The following is a 24,874-nucleotide window of genomic DNA, read 5'->3' on the forward strand; positions in this document are numbered from 1 at the left end:
TGGTGGCAAAGACAGCTCGTGGCACGGTGGTGGCAGTCGGGACCAGCCCAGGGTGGTGTGACACGGGCTCAGATGGCACAAGAACCTCAAAAGCGGCTTTTTGGAGCAGGGGTTGGTGTCCCGAGGTTGCTCTGCGGCAGGTGTGGGGCTGAGCAGGGGCCGGGGACCGCAGAGTGACCTCGTCCTGCAGCCACCGAGGAGGTGCCAGGCGCTGGCAGCGCACGGGGACTTCCAGGCATTTGTCACCGCTCGTGCTGGATGCGCTCGGCACAGCTTCCCTGGCGAGGAAAATCCCGGCGTGCAGCTAAGGAATGATGAGCAAAGGGATGGGTCCTGGCTCCCCTGCCCGCGCTCACTGCCCACTCTGCCCACCCAGGATGGGGTGAGCTCTGCAGGGGCTGGGACGGGCAGAGCATCCCCCGGGGCCGGGACTGGTGTCCGAGGGCTGGGCTGGCAGCCGGGCGGGGGGCTGAGCCTCTGATGGGGGGTCTGGTCAGGGCGCAGCAGGCAGGGCACGGGGGGTGGGGGGTAACGGGCAGTGCCAGGCAGACACGATCCTCCCCCAGCCCCGGCCCACATTTAGTTTTCTTTTTGGTCTGTCCGTGTGTCCGTGTCGCCCTGTCTGTCTGTGCTCCGGAGCCGTGCCCAGCTCCCGTGTCCTGTCTGTGCTGTTTTTAGTGACCCCACACTCTTTTATTCATGTTTTGGTCCAAATCTCACAGTGTCGGTGACATCCCAGCCCCTCCACCCCCCCACCCCCCCCCCCCCCCCCCTTCCGCTGCCCCCTGCTCCATCCATCTCCTCCCAGCACCAGCCCCACACCCCGGGGGCACCGCTGCCATCGCAGGGGGACAAACTGCACCCACCAACCCCCTGGTTGGATCCCGTGGAGGGATGACCCCGCTTCCTGCCAGGCTCAGCTCTCACTTCTAGCTTAAAAACCCCGAACCTGAGCACCCCGAACCTGAGCACCCCAAACCTGAGCACCCCACCTGCGCCCCGTGGCAGCGGGGCTGGTCCTGACCCCGCTCTGCTCTCCCCCCAACCCCGCGCAGATCCCGAGAGGACCAGCACCCACATGATCTCTGCGGACGATGCCGAGTACCCGCGGGAATACCGGACCCTGGGCAACGGCACCCGCCGCTTCTCCAACGTAGGGCTGGTGCACACCTCGGAGCGCCGGCACACCGTCATCGCCGCCCAGAGCCTGGAGGCCCTCACCGGCCTCCAGAAGTCGGAGATGGAGCGCAAGAGGGACGCCTTCATGGACCACCTGAAGAACAAGTACCCGCAGCACGCGCTGGCGCTGCGGGGGCAGCAGGAGCGGCTGCGGGACCAGGTGAGGGGCGTCTCCTCGGGGCACTGGGGGAGGAGAGGGGCACGGGGACCGCCTTTTGCTCTCTGGGACTGTCTGGAGGAAAAAGAAAAAGTCAGCTCCAAGTCCTATTTTTATTTTCCTTTTTCTCTCCCTCCTTTCCCCCCCCCCCCCCCCCCCCCCCCTCCCTCCTCCCCATTTTCCCTGCAGGCAGTAAATAATAACAGGGAGGAAATGGAACTGTAGAAACCCTGGGTGCCACATTTAAATAATACTGGGAGATAGGCTGGGAGAGTTGGGGTGTTCAGCCTGGAGAAGGCTCCAGGGAGACCTTAGAGCACCTTCCAGTTCCTGAAGGGGCTCCAGGAAAGCTGGGGAGGGACTTGGGACAAGGGCAGGGAGGGATGGGATGAGGGGGAATGGTTTAAAACTGGAGGAAGGTAGATTTAGGTTGGACATTAGGGAGAAATTCTTGTTCAAGGGCAGGTTGGATGGAGCTTGGAGCAACCTGGGCTGGTGGGAGGTGTCCCTGCCCATGCAGGGAGGCTGGAATTAGATGATCTTTAAGATCCTTTCCAACCCAAACCATTCCATGACTCTATACAACACTCTGGGCCTGCCTGAAATGCTTGAAACTTGCTTTGCTCTTCTAGGGGAGCCTGGCAGGTATTTCAGATCACAGGCTTTGCTCTTCTGGTTTGTTTTTAAATTACGTTTGAGAGAGTTTACAAAATCAGAGGCGAACAGAAACATTTCAGAAATGTCAACATCCCTTTCAGCCTGGCGAAGCCTGCAGCAAAACACCACAGTGCTCATGCATAGGGCTTGGAAAGTGATAACAGTGTTAATTTTGAGTGTATGTGTATAAAAAACAGTAGATAAAAACCCATGCAAATCATTGTACCAGCACCCAACAGACGGCTGGGAAACCTGCTGAGAAATCCAAGGTGGCAGCTCACTCAGTTTGGGAGGGGAGAGAATTAAATGGGCAGGTTAATAATAATGAGAGGAATGGGAATGGGATGAAGTGGTTGGTGGGACACAGCTGGGCTGTGTTTGGGGTAAATCCTGCCCTCGGGAGGGGGGGGGTAAATCCAGCAGGAGAGGGGTGGCATGGCCGGGTTCCTGGTCTCCCTGCACACCATGTTCTGGGATGTGCAACTCGGCCAGGGCAGCTCCTGCAGAGCCTGATGCAAAGAGGAAGTTCAGGACATTTGGAAAAATCCCCCTGTGGTGGTTTAAAGGGGTGGCCCCACAGCCCCTCCTGGCTTCCCACTAATGTCCACATCCCTTTGGAATGGGCCTTTCTGCATGGGCACCCAAGGGTACAAATGAACTGGGAAGGCACAGTTTTACCCAGACAAATTATAAACCCCAGAAAGTAAGGGATTATCAACCTTCCCTTGGCCATAACCAGCTGAGTGCAGCCATGCCAGCTGTATCCCAACTAAACCCTGCCCTTAAACCCTGAGCTGCAGCCTGGGGTTAAATACCGCAGCATAGTGGGAGCAGGAACGTGCCTCTTCCAGGTCGAAATAAAAGTACATAAAAGCTTGGATTTAATCTTGTCCAGTTCTGCTGCAGGAAATAATAATAATAATATAAATAAATAAATAAAAAGGAAAAGGCTGGAGCTGAGTGTTAACGTGTTGGTGGCTGCCTGACAGCAGCAGATTTGCAGCTGCCCAGAATAAATCCGACTTTGGAATAAATAAAGAGCAGATGTACGTCCCCACGAAGCCAGACCCTGCTCTGTCCTGCATCACCACGGGGTGTGCTGGTGGTGTGGGGTGCAGGCAGGGGTGCAGGCAGGGGTGCAGGCAGGCTGGGGAGGCGCTGATTTGCTGCAGCTGGCTCTGTGCCTCAGTTTCCCCAGTTAAAGTAGGGGCCTCAGCTGCTTCCCTGCTCTGCAGCGGGGTGTGCTGCTACACTGGGGACCCTGGGGGGACTGAAATGTGGGGCTGGGGGTGCGAGGGGCTGCGGGCAGGGCAGGGAGGCGATGCTGCTCTCCCAGCTGGCAGCAGTTTTTTGCAGTGCTTGTTCTCACGAGTGCTTTGACCTTCTCTGTCGCTCTGGGGGTGACGGGCACTGCTGATGGGCGTGCTTTGGGCTGGGGAGGTGGGGAGGGGGGGTCGGGTAGGGTGCCTTGGTCCAGCATCACGGGGCTGCTGCAGCCCCCCCCCCCCCCCCGATTAAAACAAATTAAAAATCCCAGTTCTTTTGATTCAACTTGGCAGTTGTTGAGCCTTTCGGGGAGCGTGTGCTGGTGCATTTCTGCAGAACTGTAGGAAGGAAAACCTATGGGAATTCGGGGTCCTGGGGAGCCGCCGGGCGGGGAGGGGGGGTGTTATGAAAGCCACGCGGGTGGGCAGCCAGGGTGCTGAATACAAGGCGGGCACAGCTCCTGCAGGGGCTGCAAAGCCCTGAGTGGGTGGGATGGGGGGAGCCCGGCAGCCCCCTGAGCTGCAGCAGCATCTTATGGGGGAGTGGGGGGCGCGGGTTGCGTGTGCATATGTCTGCAGGTACAGGTGTACATGTGCACAGGCATGCGTGCACAGGTGTGCGCGTGCCCCACGCTGCCTGTGCTCACCTGCTGTGGCCCTGCCGGGCTGCACGGGAAGGGCAAACGCTGCGAAGATGCTGGGCCGGGAGGGCTGGGCTGCCCGTCCCACCCCGGCACGCCCCTGGCCCGCAGCACCTGCCTCTGCTCCCATCGCATCCCCGGCACCCATCCCTGCCCCATCGCACCCCCATCCCTGCCCCACTGCACCCCCATCGCACCCCCGGCACCCATCCCTGCCCCATCGCACCCATCTGTGACCCCATCCCTGCTCTATTTCACCCCCATCCCTGCCCCAGTGAACCCCCATCCCTGCCCCATCCCTGCCCCATCGCACCCATCTGTGACCCCATCCCTGCCCCATCCCACCCCCAATTCTTCCCCCGCCCCCCCCCCGGCCCCGCCCCCTCCGGGCGCGCGCACGCCCTCTCGCGGCAGCCGGGGGGGGGTGCGGGGCAGGTGGAGTCGCGGTTGCCGTGGTGACCGCGCCCCTATCAGGGCGGGCGGGCGCGCGCGCGGGGCCGGCGGCGGCAGCGGCGGGAGGTGGCGGCTCCGGTCCGGTCCGTTCTGCCCCGTTCCGCCCCGTTCCTCCCGCCGCGGCCCTGGCTCTGCCCGCCTCCCCCCCTCGCCCCGCACCCTCAGCTCCGCGGAGCCCAGCGGAGCCCGCCGCGCTGCGCATTCCGGGACGAGCTCACCTGCCGCAGGTACCGGGGCTTTGGGGGGAGTCCGGTGGGGCGGAAAGGGGCGCATCCCTCCGCGGGGGTGAGGGTCTGGTGTCCGCTTCCCGCTGCTGCTGTCCCCTGGCCTCCCCCTTCCCCAGATATCCCGCTCCCTCATCCCTGCATCCCCCTCCCCAGGCATCCCGGTCCTCCCCTCCGAGATGCCGGTTCCCCTCCCCGAGATCCGCGTCCCCCTCTCCCACCGCCATCGCCAACCCGTGTCCCCCCATCGTGCCCTTCCCGTGCCCGCGGGGCTCAGCGCCAGCGCAACCCCCCCCCCCGCCCCCCTTCCCGCTTCCCCTTTTCCTCCTGTTCCCGTTTCCTGGGGGCCCCCCCTCCCAGGGCTGTTTGTGGATGTCGTCGTCCCTGCGTTACCCTTTGGTGCAGCAACCAGCGGTAGCGGGGGGCTCACCTTGCTCCCCCCATCGCACATGGGGCTGTGCAAACCCCCTCCCCCCCCGCGGTGCCACTGCCAGCCCTGCTGTGCAGACCCCCATCTTCCCAAGGCAGCCCCGCGCTGCCCCCCGTGTCCCTGTCCCTCTGTGGGGGACACTGCTCCCCTCTCCTCTCTCGGGCTGCGGCGCAGGCAGCCAGAGAGGGGCAGATGGTGGCCGGGGTGAGCAGCAGCCCTGTGCCATGCGGGGGCTTGTCTTGCCTCCAGCTCTCTTGGCCGAGCATCCTTCCCGTGGGGAACCTGCTGGGCCCTTGAGGACCCCCCGGGTGTGTGCCCAGCCTGGACCCCCGTAGTGCTGGGTCCACCTTGCTCCAGCCCCCTGGGAGGCAGGGGAGCTGGGCACACAGAGAGGTGTCTGTGGCTTTGGTGTGTGATTGGTATCCATCTCGTCCTGGTGGGGTGTCTGGCTGTGCTCAGGGTGGATGGGGTACCAGGACACTCTGGGGTGTCTGTGCTGGGGTTGGGCTGGGGTACCAGGACACTCTGGGGTGTCTGTGCTGGGGTTGGGCTGAGGTACCAGGACACTCTGGGGTGTCTGTACTGGGGTTGGGCTGGGGTACCAGGACACTCTGGGGTATCTGGCTGTGCTGGGGGTGGGATGGGGTACCAGGACACTCTGCTTGTACAAACCCAGTGCTGAGGGTGTCTTGTAAACGCTGCCTGAAGTGAACGGGTTGGCAGGAGCTTGCTGGGGCAGTGGGAGCAAGGGGCAGAGCCCTTCGTTGCTTTTCTCGGGATCTGATCTTGGTCTCCAGAGGTGGAGTGTGATGTGAACCATTGCAAGCTGCTGTAATGGTGGAGGAGAGTGCGCGTGGCTGTCGGGAGTAACGTGAACGAGCATGTGTGTGTGTCCCTGTGGCTGCAGCCAGAGCTGTCTCTATCGATCCTTTTATTTTTCCCCTACTGGGAGCAGTTCCTGGTTGATTAAAAGAGACCTGGCCCACAGTTTGGCCTGGAATCAGGTCCCTGGGAGTCATGCAGAGGTCTGTGAGACACCCCACTTCTCCTTGGGCTTGATGCACAGAGCAGGGAGGAAGCGAGTGTTGAGGTCCCTGAGAAGTGGGTAGTGAGTACAGCTGCGTTGGTGGCAGCGAGGGCAGCTCTGGGGTATGGCCCAGCAGGGAGATAACCAGTGGATGCCCAGCAGGAGTTGGATCCAACAGCATCCCCTTGGGCTCCCAGTGCTGCCCAGTTCCTCGGAGTGGTGCAGGGCAGCGCGGCGCTGGAAGGAGCGTGTGTCTCCCTGCCCCTCCGGCGCACACGGATGTGATGCTGGGAATGCAGGCATCCACCCTGTCCTGCCACCCAGAGTTTCCTGCTTTGGGTGGCAATTGGACTCCTTCTGCTGGTGGCCTCGGGTGTCCTTGTGAGTTGGCCTGGGGGGGCTGCTGCTGGCTCCCTGGTGTCACGGTGCTGGGAAGGAGAGAGAGCACCAAAAATCTGCAGCAGACAGAGGCAGCGCTGCTGTCCCTGCTGCTGCAGACCTGGCTCCGGCGGTGCCGGCAGGGAGTGGGGAGGGTCATTCTCCATCAGCAGCTCCACCTCGGTACCCTCTGCCCCCCCCCCAGCTCTGCTGCTGGCTGGGCAGGGATGGGGCAGCCCCCTCCCCTGCACCCCAGGGTGCTGGTACCCACCATGGACCCCGCGAGGGGAGACAGGGCTCACAGCAGGGGGGTCCAGGGCTGCTCTAGCCCCACGGAGGGGTTGCAGCATGGGGAGAGCTGCAGGTCTGAGGGGTGCAGGGGACCCCACAGAGGATCCGCCCCCCCCTTCACTCTCGGTGGGGAGTTTGCAGGGATTTGCCTGCAGGGATGAGCTTCTCTGCCTTCGGAGGTACCTGGTGGAGGGTGGGAGGTCACCCCTAAGCTTCCGGGGGGGGGTCCTGGTGTGTCCGTGGCAGTGTGCAGCAGGGAGGGGATGGATGCTGCCTGCTGGGTTTACCTTGCACGTCCCTATTGTGTTGGTCCACCTACGCCGTGCCGTTGCCATAGCTACTCTGCAATCTGATCTGCCCGACTTCAGCCTGTTTTCCCTTGCCTACCCCCCAAAACCTTTGGCCATGCTCCCTGGCTGCCCTCTCCACACCCCGGGAGCAGGATGGAGGGTGCAGGAGACCCCGGCCCGTGTGGACGCTTCCTGCCAGTGCAGGGATGGGCAGAGGAAACCCCCCCCCTCCTCCATCCTGAGCAGGTTTGGATGTGCTGAGCACCAAACCTGGACCCCAGGGAACCTGCAGTACAAGAGAGGCCCTTGACCTTGGATGTGGAAGCTGGAGAAGGGAGATTTTCAAACCTGGGCAGGCAGTGTGTGTCCTGCTCCATCCCCCTGGGGCGCGTGGCTGTGAGCAGGCATCACTGCTTGGCTTTGTATTGGTATTGGGGAAGGAGGGGACTTGAGTGAGGGTCAGGAGCACAAATCCACTGATGGCCAGAGGTGTTTGTGCTCTCATATCCCCTGGGCTGCCTCAGAGACACAGTGTTGAAGGTCAAGGCTGTAACTGGTGCTGGAGAAGTGATGAACCTTCTCTTGGAGGTGTGTGGGGGACAGGATGGTCCTGCTGGGAAACTCTGAGCAGTGCAGCCAGGCCAGGGGTCTGTTGCCTGTCCTGGTGTCACTGTGACAGCCTGCTGTGGCATCTCTGGTGATACCTCTGGGTGGCCATCAGAGCCTCTTTGGGCTGGGGACTGGAGAGAGGTGTAAGAACCCCCAGATCTCTGCCTGAAGATGCTTTTCCCTGAAAGAGGAGCAGCAAAACTAGCATCTTGGTGCTCTTTTTATGGTGGGGACAGGGTTGCAGGACTCACTGAGGGCCCTGAGGAGCCTGGGTCTGGTGGGAATTTGCCCCAGCACTTCTGCATCCCATCTGCTCTCACGTTGGTGTGCTGGGATGCTCAGGTTTGAGAGGCCTTTTCAATAACTTCAAGACCTCAGATGACAGTATCTGCAACACGCAGCGTTGCTGTCACTTCACTCTGTCTGGCTGCTGTTTGCATTTGACTCTATCTTGTCATTTTGCTCTTTCCACTTTAATTCAGTTTTTCTGGCGCTAAAAAGCATTAAAAAACCCCAAACTTTAATAAGGAGAAAACAGATTAAACTCACTTCACTGTTATTTTTCAAGGAGATTTTTGTTTGTCAAGACGTTGTGCCTGGGGGGGGGACTCTATCGGAAACTGAAACTCCTGAAAATGAGTTAATTAAAAAGCCAATGAAGCTGCCTCTGCCTCTCCCTTTGGTGGAGTGTGCTGGGGATGCTGCTGCTGCCCGTTTTAGAGGGACACATTTGGTCCTGCCTTGTTAATCACTAACAGATTTGTGCTGTAATTGCTAACCAGGGGAAGTCTGCCTTGGTCAAGGTGGTGACTCACTTGGGTTTCATGTACCTCCTGTCTTCTCCTGGGACAATCACTAAACCAGGTGGTTTTTTTTGTTTAAATGTGACTCCAGAATGTCCTTCACTACACCACCCCTACCCCCCCCAGCTCTGGTTTTCCTCTCTTCTGCAGCATGTAGGTGGGGGCACCTCCCTGAGCCCCCCCGTGTGCGTGGGCTCCCTCACAGCATTGGGGTCACAGCCACAGCTCACCCCCGTTTTGCTCCAGCTCCTAAGTGCTTGCCTGTGCACATCTCTGGGCTTTTTCGGGGGGGGGGGGCCCAGTCCAGGGTAGTCCATCATTTTGCAGCATCATGGACATGACTTTCATTGTAATTATAATCTCAGCCTTTGTAATTCTTCATACCTTCTGCACAGCTCTGCTGCAAGCCGAGCTGCCTGTTTTATCAGTTGTAACAAGGCTGTCGCTTCAAATCCTCTCTCGGACCATTATCTCCCTTTGATGCTTTTGAAGAGCCAGCGATATGTTAATTCTACCTTGGCCCTCTCCTCTCCCCTTCTCTTTGTACAAATCCACCCTTGGCCAGCCTGGCCGGTGCTGGCAGGGGAGCTGGGCGCCGAGCTGGGGCTGGCCCTGCTCTGTCCCCCACTTTTTGGGGGGGTTTAAGGCTTGTGCTGGTCCCCTGGCACCGCTACCTCCTTGGACACAGCCTGGGCAGGTACCTGTGCCAGGTGAAGGCATCCTTTTTTTTTGTTTTTAGCTTTGGGAGGTTTGGGGTGGGTGAAGGAAGAGCAAACAGCAGGACGGGGCTGGGCAAAGCGCCGGCGCGGCAGCAGCGCCTGCGGGGACAGATGGAGCCCCTGGAAGGTCCTGGTGGTGGTGGCCATGGCCATACAGCACCAGATTGTCAACCCTGGGCAGTCCTGCCACTTGGCAGGGTACAGGCAGGGCAGGCAGCTCATCCCCCCCAGTCCAGCAGCCAGAGCTCGGGGGTCCCTCATGCTCCTGGGGCTGCCAGTGAAGGGGTTTTCCTGGGGCTGGGTGCAGGGAGCTGTGCCCTGCTGTGCCACCCTGGTGTGTGCTCCAGGTCATCCAAACCAGCCCAACTGGCTTCCAGAATATTCTTGGTTCCCTCCCACAGCACTTGGTGTTCAGACAAGCTCATCACCAGTTTGATGTGGAGTGTCTGTGTGCAGTGGGGATGTAATTTATGGGCTTTGTGATAAGCCTGTCCAGTCATCCTAAAATAATAAATAAAATACATACCAAGGGCTGGCACCAGATAGGATCAGTAATATCAGGGTCTGAGGAAAATTACTGAGACTCTTGAATAGCAAAATAAAGAGCATGGAGGGGGGAAAAAAGTTGCAGAAGGAAAAAGTCAGGAGCATCATCTTGCAGCACAGACTGGATTGGGGCCCTTCAGGAACTGGGACAGACTGGTTTGGCCACAGCTCTTGGAGTATTTGGATGAAATATCCATTCCCATGTGGAGGTGAATTGCAGCCATTCAAAGCACAAAGGAGTTAAGAGGTGGGTGAGCATGGCCTGGGTGCCAGGGCAGCAGCATATCCATGCCTCCAGGCAGCAGGCATCTCTGGTGGGGGTTCTCCCCCTTTTCCTTTGACTGGGTGTACTGGTTTCAGGTGAGGAGAACCAGCTGCTAGAGAGGATGAGCCTGGCGAGGCAAGGGGATGAAGGATTCATTCCTGTCCTTTTGCTGTGGTTTATTAAGGGTCCCTGGCACAGACTTTCCTGAGAGGTGGCATCCGAGTGTGGCCTCGGGGCGGCTGGATGAGGGCGGCCAAGCAGAAGCAGAAGCAGAAGCACCGTCACCAAACGGCAGCTTCCCCTGAGCCCGGGCACGTCAGAGCCTTCAGGAGCTGATGCAATCCTGCTCCGAGGCTGCCGGGTGGGCTGGGGCTTCCCGAGGCTCCTCCAGCCCGGGAGGAGCAGCAGCTCCAGCTCCCACCTGGGCTGGGATGCCCTGGCCTGACACACAGCACAGCTGTGGCTTCTGATTTGCCCCCGTGCTTGGTACTGGGAAGGTTCCAGTGCTGCCAGCCTTGCTTTTCCTTCCCCCAGCATCTTTTGCTCCTGGTATCTCTTGCCCCCTGAATTTTTTTGCCCTCAGCACTTGGGCTGCAAAGATCTGCTGGTGTTTAATTGCTGGATCCCATGGATGGCTTCGTTTAGTACCCATGGGCATTCTGAAGCAGTTTCTCACTTCCAGGCTGCTGGAGTTTTGGAACAGGTTTCAGTGCCCAGGACAGGCAGGGATCCTGCTGGTTATCTAATAGTGCCTGGTAATCACGGCTCTGAACTTCTATTTCTGGTTCTGCCTCTGAGTCATGGTGTGCCCTTGGAAAAGACCTTTGTGCCTGGAGGTTTGTCTGCCTGAGCACACTGTGCTCCTTGGGCTTAAGTCACTTTTTAAACAGTTTTGGTTTGGTTGAGGCAGGACTTGGTTTGGGTCTACTGATGTCTTAGGGGGTATTAAAGCAAACTGCATCTTGAGTTGGAGTAAGTCTCCTGCTGGGGTGTAAGTTGAGGCTAACAAGTGAATTTGTGTGTGTACACATGGCCTAGACCTCTGTTTACCTTGTCAGCAGGAAGGTCTGCAGCAGCAGATCTGCAGGGGGATTGTCAGATAAATACTGGTGGTGGTCTAAACCTGAACGTTATCACAACTTCTTCCTCTGCTTCCAGAGGAGATCCCTGGGCAGCAAGTGGGCACCACAGGGACTGGTGGGGACTGGGAGCTTGGTGTGGGTGCTGGCTTTCCATTCATTATTATAATGATGACATCAATATTAACATTAACATAAATATTAATGATAACATTAAAGAGGATAATAATAATTATATCCTCTAAGTAACAAACTAGGTTCACAGACACAGTGATTGTGGTGGGGAAAGAAATGCTGTAAAAAAGTGAGGTGATAGGTGGGTGTGAGAGGGGAGAGAAGAGCAGTCAAGAACTTTGATCCCAATAAAAAGACAGCTGGGACAAAACCTGCTCTGCACCCATTTCTCTCACCCCACCCATCAGCCACACGTCTTGGTGATATCAAAATGCTTTGGGGATTGATCCCCTTCCAGCAAGGTGGATCACACCAGACCCCTCCTGCTGCCCCCTCAAGCTCAGGCTCGGGGTGCTGCTGCAGCCAGGGTGCTGTGGCCAGGCTGGGCTGTACAGACCAGCCCCGGGGAGCTGCAGCTGCTTTCCACACCGTGCCAGCACATTCCCAAGTGCTTTGCTTTGCCTGAGCAGCAGGAGCTCCCCTGTCCCCATCCAGCCTGCTGGGGATGCTCTGCCCTGGGGCCTCTCAGTGTCCCCATTATCCATCCTCTAGGACCCTGGTGCTGCCCTGGGAAGGGGTCCTGGGTCTCTAACCTCCGCTGTGCTCCCCTGCCCAGGGGTGGGTGTTGCAGGGACCTGCAGCTCCAAGTATCCTCAGGACTTTCTGTGCCATCTTCCACTGGTGATGAGCAGCAGGTGCCCTGGGAGCAGCTCGCTCCCCAGCTCTCCAGCTTGCTGGGCTGGAAGTCGTGCCAGCTCCTGTCACTTGATGTCACATATTGCCTTGACACTGGTGGAAACACTGGGAGGAAGCAACAGTGGGAGGTAGCAGGGGCAAAGAGTGGGGGGGGATTGAAAGATCCCTTTAAAAATTCAGATTATCTTGGCCCCCAGCACCGATTCCCAGGGCAGCAGCCTGACCAGCACCTGCTGGGATGGTGTGGACGTACCAGTGACTCCAGTAGCAATACTGGGCTGCCATCCCACCGCCTGCTGTGCTCTGCTTCAGTCACCTTGCACCTGGGTCTGCATCCATTCCCCACCACCATCCCTGCCTCCTTGCATGATCCTGCTTCCCCTTCACCAGCCTGTAGCAGCATGAAACTTAAGCAACCCGTTGGGAGGGGACTTCAAACAGAAACTAGAGCAGGTTTAATGTCGCAGTTTAAAGCCGACAATTCTCAAAAGGAAAACAAAAGTCAAACCAGAATCTTAATGGTCTTTTTTGTTTTCTTTTGTTTTGTTGTTTTATTTTCTGTTAGCAACCCAACTACTGGAGCTTTAAGGTCAGTATTTCTGATTTTTCCTGCTTCTGTTTGAAATGCATGTGTTTTTCCACCCTCGCCTCATCTCTGTGACTGTGGAGGGGGGGTGGGAGCTCAGGGGGTTTTTTGTTGAGGGTTCCCGTGCCAGAGTAGTTTGTTCTCAGCTCAGCAGAGGTTTAAGCTTCTGAGAAGGATCTTGGTTTTTTTTTTGGGTTGAGTTGTTCAGATACAAACCTGTTGTCTGAGGAGAATGAGTCTGTGTCCTGCCCTCACAATCACCCATGTCAAATCCTGCTGCCTTTGGAGTTAAGTCATTGCAGCTGAGACCCGAATTCCGGGAAAAGGTCAGAAAGGAGGATGTTGGGGATGAGCTGGGAAGTCCCACCATGGAGCTCCAGCCAGGTGCCTGCTTCAGGACAAGGCTTGCTCTGATTTCCAGCCTTCTGAATGGAGGAGAGCTGGAGAGCAGAGCCTGTCCCTGCCCTCAGTGGCCCTGCTGAGCTCTGGGACCTGCTGTGCTCCCCATAGCACTGTGTGCTGGTCACTTGACTGCTTGCCCAGCATCAAGTCCCACTTCAGGCTCCTCATCTCCTTCTCCTGAGCCCCTCATTCCCTCGACAGACCAGGCTGATCCCACCAGGCTGATCCCAGGCTGATGGGCAGGAGATGAGCCTGGTGCGGGGGTCTCGGTGCTGCTCCCTGGAGCTGGGCTGTGCCTGCACCTTGCTGGAGAGGCAGCAGGAAGGGGCTTTCCAACAAATGCCGTGTTGGATCCCAGGGACCAACTGCTGTTTGGCGTGTCCAGGGACCTCCTGAGCAGCAGCAAAATTCTCTGTTTGGCTGGTGTTGCTGAGCCCCACAGGAGGGCAAGGTGCAGCTCTGTACCCTCGTTGGCCATCACATCCCTGCCTCCATCCTCTGGGCGTTCTGGTACCAGCCCCTTGCGCTGCAGAGAGGGCGGAACAGAGAGATCATCAGTCTCTGCTTCATTGCACCCCAATCTTTGTGCCCAAACCCACCTTTTCCAGCCTACACAAAGGGGATCCTGACGGGAGTCCCCGGGCAGCTCCGAGGGGCTGTGCCTGCCCGGTGGATCCTGCCAGCACCTTGGGAACAGTTGCCCCATTGTCTGGCAGGGTGCAGTACGCATGTCCTCGCAGCTCCCCTGCCTCCCTCCTCCTCGCCCAGGGATGTGGTGGCAACACTTCAAGGTCAGGCGTGTTGCTGGGTGACCTTGGCATGTTGTCCCTGGTGGGCTTGCTCTTCCTGTGGAAAAAACAGGCGCTTTCCTCAGTTGGCAGCAGAGAGTGGAGGCACTGGCGTAAAATGCAGGATATGTGCACTTGTTCCCAGTTTTCGTTCTTGAAGTATTTGCAGCGTAAAACCCGTGTGAGCAGCAGCTCCCCAAATGTTCAGCTGTCCCTGTTCTCACCGGCCTGTTCCAGCCATGTGCTCTTGGGGACATTCCTGGGACTGGGGGAGGAAAGCACAAAAGCCTTGGGCTGTTGTTGTTGTTGGTTGGTTTTTTCCCCTGTTTTTTTCTGAGTAAGAAATGAAACTGGGATGATCTTTTAGGGGGCCACCCAGTCCACAGGGATCCCCCCTGGCAGCACCTGGGGGTCTGCAGCCACAGAGGCTGCGTTTTCTGTAGCCACAAGTTTTTCCACCCAAGCCTGGAAGTACTTGGCATTGCAAGTGAAGCACCTTCCTTGGCTGTATCTGTTGTGGAAGTGTGTTATGGGTTACATCATCCCCCATTTCCCAGCCAAGGGAGGCCCCCAGCTCCCTGACCCTGCTACCAAGTGGGGCATGAGCCAGTGGCAGCTGGGGATGGCTTGTCCCCTGCAGGGAGCCTGATCCCAGCAGGCAGATGCTGGGAGCTTCCTCGAGGCCACCTGCATCCCCTGGGGTCTTCTGTAGCTGCAGGCTTGGTCTTCAGCGGGAAAGTTGCCTCCCACCTTCCTGCTCTCTCCTTGTCTCCTGCCCCAGCGCATCCCTGGGATTGCTGTGCTCTCTCTGCACTGAGGCAGCTTCAATGTCCCGTCCCACCAGCTGGGGCAGATCGATCCAGCTGCTCTGTGGCCACTGTCACACTGCTGCCAGTCCCCCAAGTCCCCAGGCAGATGCCAGAGTCCTCCAGCTGGAACATCCTGGCAGCCACCCACCTTTCCATCACCCAAACCGCCTCCCAGCTCCCAGCCACCATCCCGGCTGGTCTGGGGTTCTGGGTGTCAGCCTTCCCTGGGCAGGAACATCTCAGCCCCGTGCTTTGCGGGGCTTGGGGGCTGCAGGGACACAGCCCTGGATCTGGCTGGGGTGGCAAATCCTTCCCCAGGGATTTGTGAGGCAATTTGAAGGGTCTGGGGGCTCCCGCTGTGTCGATTGCAGGGGTGGGCTGCTCCCTGCTGGCATGGGAGGAGGAATGGAAAGAACTGAAGGCAGAGCCTTGGAAGAGCCCCTTTGGTGCCAGGACTTTAAAAGAACATCAAAGGGACTAAAGAAAAAGCTAGTGGGGAAAAAAATGACTGGGATGTGGAAGGGAGAAAGGGGGGGTTGGGGCAGGACACATTTGTCTTTAAATCAAGTGCCTGGGGCTGTGTCACCCGGCTGTGACCGTCCAGCTCCTGCCGGATGGCTCGGATGTGGCTCCGTGTCCTCCACCCCGGCATGGTCAGGCTTCCCGGGAATGCCGGGTCTCCGTAGCAGGAGCGGTATTTGCCTTGCGGGAGACGAGCAAATTCCGGGCGGGTTTAGCTCCTGCAATCCCGCCGCTCCGGCTCCAGCCGCCTCCTCCCGGTGGCCTCAGCATCCGCCCGCTCCTCGGGGACCGGACTTTGCTGCGGAATATTTTATTGCTGGCGGGAGGAGGAGGTCGGGGTGTAGCCGAGAGCTGCCCAGCTCCCCCCTCCTCCTTCCCCCGCTTTTGGGGCGTTTGCTGGTTTTCTGAGGCGTCCCTGGCAGCTTCTCTCTGGTGCTCGGGGATGGGTTGGTCCTGGGTGTTGTCACTGTTTATTGTTGCCACGTGGATTAGAGTAGGAATGGGGAAACTGAGGCACGGTGAGACTAGGTGACTTGTTTGAGATTACCCAGAGGAGCTGCATCAGCACAGCCTGCAACCGTGTCTGGGCTGGTGTCCCACGTTTGGGGTTCTTTACCTACAGCTGGTGCTGCTGAAGTTGGTTTGTTGGGTTTTGTTGCACTTCAAACCAGCCCCTCGGAGCTGTTTTCCCAAGGGGCACCCACACGTGGCCACGGGGCCTGGCCTCCCTGTGTGCAGCTGTTCAAGCAAATCATGCCTCAAATACCAGAGCTGAGCCTTGTCACCTGTCACTGCCAAGTCCCCGTCACTAATGCTGCTGACCCTGGTGTCCCTGCTGCTTTGCACCCTGTACTGGCTCCTCTCCCTGCTGGCAGAGGCTGCAGCCCTGTCACACCCTGCAAGGGCTTGTCCCTTCTCCCCCTCTCATCCCCTTTCTGCTGCTTTCTCACCCTTGGCTTTGCTCCTCGTTCTCTGGCATCTCTGCTGGATGCTGTAATTTGCTTATTTTTGGCAGATGCTGTCACACGAGGCAGCCTTGCCAGAGAGTGGGGACTGAACGTGGTGGCTGCTCAGCCCTGGTGAGGAAGGGGATGGTTGGGGTGGGCACCCACAAAGGGAGGGCCAGGTAGGGGTGGAGGCAGCACTGCACCCTCACCCCCAAAACCTCCATAATCCATCTCCTGGGATTGCCTCAGCCTTGGTGCTGGATCAGGCTGATTTCTGGACCCTCCCTCCACAGGATCTTCTGGCAGGGATGCTCCACTCTGCTCCCCATGGATGCCAGGCTGGACATGCCTGGTCGAGGCCCAGGGAAAACAGCTCCAGGAAGGAAAAGCTGGCTGGCTTTGCCAGGGGTTAATGATTAACCTCCCTGCCAGACCCAAGGTTGTATCCAGCACAAGGAGATGAGGATGAGTAAGCACAGTGTGTCCCCTCACCCAGGGGTGGTCCCAGCTCCAGCTCTGGGTGCCAGTACCTTCTGTTGCCCCACTAGGAGTGGCAAGGCTGTGCTTTTTGGGAAGAAAGCGAGTGTTTTGGGTGCAGAGTCCTCGGCATATCTGGGCTCGTGGTGGTGCCCTTGGTGCTGCCTTTTCCCACCCAGACATCCCAATCTCCTCTGCCAGGCAGGTGCTGCCACCAGCCCCAGGGGTGCCAACCTCACCACCGATGTCCTGAGGGGCCAGGGCCACCGCGGGCAACCAGCAGCCCTCAATATTCATGAGGCTGCAGAGGATCCAGGCTTTGAAATATTCATCAGGCAGGGGAAGGCAGAGGCTGTTGGTGCCAGCAGGAAGGGGGAAAAAATGCGGAGAGGGAGCAAACAGCCACACGTGTCCCCCTGCGGAGCCACCTGGGCCGTGTCTGAGGGCAGCGGGATGTTTTCTGCTTGGAAATAAGACATCCTGGGGTCAGGTTCCTGCGTATCACCTTCAGAGGGCTGGGCAGGTTCGTGTGCTGTGCAGGGTGGGTGTGATGGCTGCTGGGGTGACGGGGGTGCTGGCTGCAGGGGTTTCACCCCTGCCTGGAGCCCATCGCAGGGCATCGAGCTCCCGCTCACATCTGGCTGCCGGCAGCAGGCTGTGCACATCTGGTGGGGAAGGCCCCTCTCTTTAGTCAAGGGGTCCGGTTTTAAAACCACAAAAAAAAAAAAAAAAACCCCAACAAAACACACACCCTAATCCGATTTTAACGCTAATCCTGTTAACATTGAGATCGGGATTAATTCTGGGTTAATCGGGATAATCCTGACAAAATGTTGGGCATTAGACGTGGGGTGAATTATTGCTGCCGCGAGCGGGACGCTGGTAACTCGGCTGCAGGGCCTGGCTGGGGGGGAATGGAGAGGCCACAACCCCCCCGGGTGGGGGAGACCCCTGCTGTGTGGTTTATCCCTTCCTATGATGCTCAGAGCACCCTGTGCTGCTCGTTTCTTCCACCTTTGCTGCTGCAGCCCCAGTTACAGGCAGTTTTTCCTCCTTTTCTTCCCAGCTCGGCATCTCCTGGCTCCTCCATCTCTGGGGACAGGAGCTGGGCTGCTGGAAGTGCTTCCCTGCCCAGGGACTTTGCTGAAGTTCAGGGTTCAGTTTGGGTGGTGCCAGAGGGATGGGATGCCATCCAGAGGGACCTGGACAAGCTGGAGAAGTGGGCCCAGGTGAACCTCATGAGGCTCAACAAGGCCAAGTGCAGGGTCCTGCACCTGGGCCGAGGTAACCCAAGATATGAACACAGGCTGGGGGGTTCACACTTGAGAGCAGCCCTGTGGGAAAGGACCTGGGGGTCCTAGTGGATCAAAAGCTGGACATGAGGCACCAACGTGCAGTTGCAGCCCAGAAGGTCAACTCCATCCTGGGCTGTATCAAAAGAAGTGTGGCCAGCAGATGGAGAGAGGTGATTCTGCCCCTCTGCTCTGCCCTGGTGAGACCTCACCTAGAACACTGCGTTCAGCTCTGGTGCCCCCAGCACAAGAAAGATGTGGAGCTGTTGGAATGTGTCCAGAGAAGGGCCATGAAAATGATCCGAGGGCTGGAGCAGCTCTCTGATGAGGACAGGCTGAGGGAGCTGGGGGTGCTCAGTCTGAAAAAGAAAAGGCTCTGGGGGGACCTCATAGTGGCCTGCCAGTACCTGAAGGGGCTACAGGAAAGCTGGGGAGGGGCTTTTTACAGGGGTTTGCAGTGAGAAGTTGAGGGGTAATGGTTTTAAGCCAAAAGAAGAAAGATTTAGGTTAGAGATCAGGTGTAAATTCTTCAGTGAGACACTGGAACAGGCTGCCCAGAGATGTTGTGGGGGCTCCATCCCTGGAGGCGTTGAAGGGCAGGTTGGATGGGGCTTGTGCAGCCTGTTCTAGTGGAAGGTGTCCCTGCCCATGCAGGGGGGTTGGAACTCGATGATCTTTAAGGTCCTTTCCAGCTCAAAAAATTCTGTGGTTCTGATTCTTTTTCTGGCTGGTGGAGCTGCTGTGAAACACTGCACAAGGGTGCAAGGGGGTCCAGTTGCATCTGCTCATTTCCTGCTTGCTGGGAACAAGCACCTGTGCTGAGATGTGTGGGAGGAGGGTGGCACCACAGCTGGGGAGCCCTGTCTGAAACTGGTTTGAAACTCAAGAGCTCATATCTGGGCTGGGGGAGGCTGGCAAGGGGATGCCCAGGTGCCAGCAATGCTGGGTTCTGGTCAGGAATGCTGGGTCTGGTCAGGAATGCTGGGTTCTGGTCAGGAATGCTGGGTTCTGGATGCTCCCCAGGGGGATTTGCAGCCAGACTGGAGGCAGGGAGGTGTCTGCCTGGGAAGTGTCCCGTTACTGGGCTCTGCTCCTCTTACAGAACAGCCAGCAGCTCTTCACTGACTCATGCTCTGGGAGCATCAATAATTAAGGATGAGCAGAATTTGTTAGGAATGAATGGATGAATGGATGGATGGATGAATGGATGGATGGATGGATGAATGGATGGATGGAGCTGTTTGCCGTGCACGGGGCATCGGTTTGTTTGCAGAGGGGTTGGAGTTGCTTTGGGGGGTGACCAGACTCCTGAGGGTGTGAACTGGGCAGACTGGGAAGTCTCCAAGGAAGTGTCCAGACACCAGCTGGAGTTCATTTTGCCAGACTCCACTCTCCTGCACCCCGGGGCACTAATGCACAGCCCTCTCCCCATGAGGAGCCCCTCCAGCCATTACTGGGGCCCAGGAGGAGATGGAGGTGGTGGAATCTCATCCCAGCACCTCAAAAGGAAGGGAAGAGCAGGTACCATCTTGCTGAGGCTCTTGGGTACCACCCAGGCTGAATGACCCCAGGCAAACAGGTGGGATGAGGTTGGCCTGGCTGCAACCCCCTGGTGATGTTGTGATGGGGTCAGGCAGGCAGAGAGTTGGGGAGGGGAAAACACTGCAGGACACTCAGCTGCCCACCCCTCCCTCCTCGCCTCTGTTTCTTTAACAGCTCTCAGAGCTGCTTCAAAAAAAACCCAAAACCAAACAAGCAAAAAAAACACCTTTCAAATTTCAATTAAAATTTTCCTTGGAAATGCTGACAGAAACAGAGCTGCGGGAGGGACAGATGTTGTTGTTCTCCCAGCTTTGCCAACAGCTTCGTTCCCTGCTCTGACCCCGGCTGGCAGTGCCGAGCAGCCGCGGCCCCGCATCCCTGAGCACCCCAAGGGATGCTCACCCTGGTGATGGGGTCCCCAGCCTCCCTTTGGTGCATCCTCCACTTTTCCAGCACCCAGGCATTGGGAGCATCCCTAGCTCTGCAGGGAGAGGCTTTCCCCCAGACCCAGACACGTTTCTCCAAAGGGTGAGGTGGAGCAGGCTCGGTGCTGGAGTAGCCGGTGAAGCAGCGCTGAGCCTGGTGTGTCTGGAGTTCCACCTGGGATGGCCAGGGAAAGGCTTTTCCCCATCCCTTTGTTCCTGAGATCCATTTATCCAGGGAATGCTGTGGTTAATGGATGAGAGGAATAGGTATTTTTATTATTTATTTTGTAATAGATAAGGAGACAGAGGCAGGAGTGGAGAGGAGTGATGGAGAGTAGGGGTCCAAGAAGCATCAGGCAGGAGCCCCATGTGAAGGGTCCTGTTACCCTCTCCCATGACTTCTCCCATCCCAGGGATGCTGTGCCAGGAGATGGCACAGGAAGGTGCAGTGGATCACCCTGGTCCCTCAGCAAGAGCCTGGGGGACTCCCAGCACAGCTCAGGGGTGGCTCCAGCACCCACAAAGAAGTGATGCCAAAATATCCCTCCCTGCTCCTGGCACTGAAGCTGGAAGCTGGTGGGACCTTCTCATTCCCAGCACAGCCCAGACTGCTGGGATGCTGAGACCCAGTGCCTAGCCCGAGAGCTCAGTGCAGCACCAGATGGGACCCATGGTCAGATGCTGGATTAAATGATGAGTGGGGGATTATGAGGAATTAATCCAGATCAGTGTCCAACCAGGGGCTGCAGCAGGGGGTTTATGTACTCGGTAAATAACCAGTTGCGTCGCTTTGCCCAGGGCTGGGCTTGCCAGCTCCATGCCAGCTGTTTTCCAAGCTGATTTTTTGGGAGATGATTTTTCAGCAGAAGAGATGCAGACAGAAGGGAGCTGGGAGGGTGGCAGCATGGCAGAGACACTGCCCAGGACCTTCCCAGGGCTCCATCAACCCGTCCAAGGATGATGCCCCAACACGCTCTGGTCCCTTGTCCCTGCCAATGGGGCAAGATGGAGCTTGAGCTAAGGGGGTTTGGGGGCTGCCACCAGCCCCAGCCCCACCACGGTCACTGCCTGGTGACAGGAGGGTCCTGGTGGGAGGCTGAGCTGGGGGCCAGAAGCTGCCTGTGGCATTAGCACAGCGAGGGCTTGTCCTGCCCAACTGCGAGCCCAGGTCTGTATCCACGCTTGTGGGCTGTGTCCTGGCTGGTTTTTGGGAGGGGAGAGGAGGTGGCCTCTCCACCAGGACAGGCTGCAGGGCTTGGGTTGAGCTGGGAGGAGAAGCCATGTGGCACATTGCTGCGGGGAGCTCAGGGACCATCCTTCTCCTGCCCTGTCTCCTTGTTGCAAATAACGTTCTCACCGTGGCTGAACCAGCCCCGAGCCCGGCGGGTTGCTGAGTGCTGGGGCATGTGAGGAGCAGGGGGGGCAGGCAGCAAAGGCCTGAAATGGCTCCGTGGATCAAGGCTGACATTGCCCTCCCAGTGAGGTGCTGGTGAGGGCTCGACCACCTCTGCTGGGACAGACCCTCTGCCCTGTCTCCAAGGGTCCCTTTGCAGGGTCACGTTTGCTGCCTGTCTTAGGCAGTGAGTGGAAATATTAATGAGCTCCAGCGGCTTTGAGCTTTGCACGGGAACAGCTGCAGAGTGCCCTGCTCCAGCCCGGGGCAGGAGCCTTTTTTTCTCTCTTTTCTTTGAAGTGCCCTGCGGGAGGTCCCGAGCTGCTCCTCTGCCCCAGCTCTCCCAGCTCCACTGCCTCCAAACCCCTTCTGCTGCCCTCCTCTGTGCCCCTGGTCCCTCTTCTTCCCTCCCAAACTGTCCCCTTCTTCCCTGGAGCTGGCTTCACTCTCCATCAGAGCAGAGAAGCTCCACTATGTCCCCTGCTCCAGTGGGGTAACCATGGTGCCCATCACTGTGGGGCCAGAGGGACAGTCCCACTTCTTGCCTGGGTCCCCCAAACACCTCTGGCTCCTTCCCTCCCTCCTTCCATTCCTGAGCTTTCATCCCGTAAAGCTGGGGAAGGTAATATGGGAGAGGGGTGTGGAAGAAGGGAGGGGAGGCAAGGCAGAGGAAGCATCCTTATCTGCCCAGGCAGATATAATGAAGCTGCTTCAGCGCTGACAGTGAAGGGATTGTTGGGAGTTTTAGGAGCTAAAAGAATCACTTAATTGTATCTTTTTTTAGCTCTGGGGAGATAAAAGACAAAAGCCCCCAAGTCTCCCCTGTTCCCTGTCCTACCTCTTTTATATAAGACTCCCAGGGAGGTGTAGAGGGGCTGGAGATGCTCCTGCCCCTGCCCCTGAGGGGTCTTAGGGGAGCAGGGTGCTTCACGTGTGGGTTTTCACTGGGAAAACCACCGAAATAGCACCTGGGGTACAAAGCTTAGGGACTGCAGGGTGTTAGGTGTTGTGCTACAAGGGCTGTAGGGACCATGGGATGTCGGGTGTTGTGCTGTAGGGACCATGGAGCAGTGGGTATGGGACTCTGGGGCTATAGGCACCGTGGGGCACTGGTTGTGGGGCTGTAGGGGCTGTAGAGGCTGCAGTGCCCTGGGGTGATGTGCCGAGGCTCACACCTTAGCCACAGGGATGGCACTTGGCAACATGGCCTCTGCCAGCCTGTGCTGCCATGGGAGGGCAGGGGGGAAGGCAGAGATCCAACACATTTTTTTTCTTACCATTATTTTCTCCAGAAGAACAGGTCCTGGGGAGGGGATGATGGGGTGTGAACCCACAGCCTTTGGTCAGCTCGTGTGAAAGCTCAGTGGCTTTTAAGGTCCAGCCCAAACGTGGGCTCTTTTTTTGGGGGGTTGAGAGGGGTTAGTGGAGGAAGATGGGTGGAGACAGAGCAGGGTGAGACCCTGCTGGGACAGAGCAGGGGAGGGAGCAGAGAGGAAAGGGCTGCTAGGAGGGCAAAACTAGGTGTGAGACCACTGGAGAGGTGGGACCACAAGCCTTCAAGGTGTCCCAGGGCTGTATAAGGACAGGGAGCCCCAAAACCAGCTGCTTCACCCCCAAAACCTGCATGGGGGAGAGGATCTGCATGGTCCAGTCCCCCTTCCTGCTGGAAGCCTTTCAGCACCCGTGCTGCCAGCCTGCTTTGTGGGAAAACAACAGCAACACTAAGCAGTCAATTTTCCAGCAATTAGCTACAGTGAGACCATTTCAAGTCCTAGAAAACCCCGCCCCACAGGATTAATTAAATCTTCCAATTAATGTCTAATTTAAATGATGATGATGGCTGTTATCATTTCGTATTGATTTTTCTTTTTTTTTTTTTTTTTGGTCTTAAAATAGAGCTGTGGTCCCTTCCACGCTGCCTTTTCCACACCCCCGGAGCTGTTTGTTCTCTCTGTTTGATTTGCCAGCGTTCAACGTGTGTCTGGAAAATCAAGCCTGGTCCTTTGGGGCGGTGACAGGCGACGTTCACTGCGGGCACCTCTGACAAGGGGACCTGGCTGAGTGGCTGGAGATGTTTGTGCAGAAAGCTCCTGCCTGGAGCCTGAACTTTCAGGCAGTGGAATTACGCTTGGCCATGTGAAATTGGACTCCTGGCATATTAAATTTTTACTGCTCTAAACCCCAGCCCATTACCTTCCCCCGGCTCAGGCAGCCATAAACCTTGCTGCTGCTTTGCTTCCAGAAGAAGCTGGGCATTTATGTTCCCCAGGAGCTGGTTCATTGGTGTAATGGATGTGTAACCTCCTGTAATTGCTAAGGTTATTCCAGAGCTTGCATGCGAGCCCTGGCTCTGTCACCAGCTGGTTTTATTTCCAGTGTGTGGCTGGTGAGGGAGCTCAAAGGCGCCCAGAACCGCTCGGGGAGGCTTTGAAATGCAGAGTAGGGGGAGGCTGAAGTGGAAAATGTGAGAGAGTGGCAGGAGGTGAGGGGACTGTGAATGGTTGTACGTGGTTAGAGCAGGAGATGGGGAGGCCTGGAGCTGGCACTGGATCTGAGCTACATCCCTGTGCTGGCTCAGCTGGGGATCTGGGACTGAGCATCCCTGGATGCAGCTCAGCCTCACCCAAGCTCTGAGCTCTGGAGAAAATGTGGGAGCAGCACATCACTGTGCCAGGGTTTGGGGTACCCAGTGCAGCTCTCCTCTGACTTCTCCCATCTCCCCTTCCAGACAAGGAGCTCCCGACACTCCCAGGGCTCCCAGCCTGGCTTGGCCGATCAAGCCAAACTCTCCTTCGCCTCGGCCGAATCCCTGGAAACCATGTCGGAAGCGGAGCTGCCCCTGGGCTTCAACAGGATGAACCGGTTCCGGCAGAGCTTGCCCTTGTCCCGCTCCACCAGCCAGACCAAGCTGCGCTCACCAGGTACCCCTGGGGCTCAGCATCCCCTGGGATGGGCAGATGCTGGCACGGGCCGGGTGTGGGGTTGGTTTGGATCCGCCCAAATCGCCCCAGGAGGAGCAGGAGGTGCTGCACAGGGTGGCTGAGGGGGACGAGCAGCCTTTGGCCTTGCTGCTCCAGGGTGAGATTGGGTGCCCAGAGGTCCCTGAGTCCTGAGTTGGGCACGGAGACCTCCAAGGAGGTGGAGAAACCTGTGTTGGTGGCCTGAGCATATCTTCAGCTTTGGGTGGAGATCCACATCTCACCGCTTTCTGCTCCCTCTGCTTCCAGGGGTCCTTTTCCTACAGTTTGGGGATGAGACGAGGCGCGTCCACATCACCCACGAGATCAGCAGCATGGACACCCTGCACGCCCTCATTGTCCACATGTTCCCCCAGAAGCTCACCATGGGGATGCTGAAGTCCCCCAACACTGCCATCCTCATCAAGGACGAGTCGCGCAACGTCTTCTACGAGCTGGAGGATGTCCGGTGAGGGCAGGGTGCTCAGGAATCCACCGCGGATGGATTCCCCTTTCTCTGAGGGCATCATGAGCTGGGAAATCAGTAGGATGAAAGCAGAAGGGTGGGTGTGGGTGCAGTTCTGGAGCTGGGACTTGCTGGGGGCTTGGTGGCTGTCCTGGATGCTCATGGCTCTGCTTGTCTGGGATGCTCATGGGTCTTTGTCTCCTCTCAGTGACATCCAGGACAGAAGTATCATTAAAATCTACCGGAAAGAGCCGCTCTACGCCTCGTTCCCAGCCTCACACATCACCAACGGTGACCTGAGGGTAAGGGGGGGACAGGGTGTTGTGGGGAGAACCTGTGGTGTGGGTGCACTGGGGGGCTGGGACCAGTAAAGAGGGGAAGCGAT

At 57.8% G+C, this 24,874-nt stretch overlaps 1 protein-coding gene across 1 annotated transcript in view; it reads left to right on the forward strand.

Annotated features, from left to right (window-relative positions):
• The window catches only part of SRCIN1 (SRC kinase signaling inhibitor 1), a 67,402-nt gene that overhangs the window by 26,917 nt on the left and 15,611 nt on the right, over window positions 1-24,874 (forward strand). Inside the window, exons 3-7 of the mRNA XM_051640082.1 lie at window positions 1,056-1,339; window positions 12,449-12,472; window positions 23,795-23,987; window positions 24,294-24,492; window positions 24,698-24,791. Of these exons, the coding sequence (XP_051496042.1) occupies window positions 1,056-1,339; window positions 12,449-12,472; window positions 23,795-23,987; window positions 24,294-24,492; window positions 24,698-24,791 (794 nt within the window). The remainder of the gene's footprint in view (window positions 1-1,055; window positions 1,340-12,448; window positions 12,473-23,794; window positions 23,988-24,293; window positions 24,493-24,697; window positions 24,792-24,874) is intronic.

This window comes from Apus apus, chromosome 25 (assembly GCF_020740795.1).
Source record: "Apus apus isolate bApuApu2 chromosome 25, bApuApu2.pri.cur, whole genome shotgun sequence".
In the NCBI taxonomy this organism is placed as follows: Eukaryota; Metazoa; Chordata; class Aves; order Apodiformes; family Apodidae; genus Apus; species Apus apus.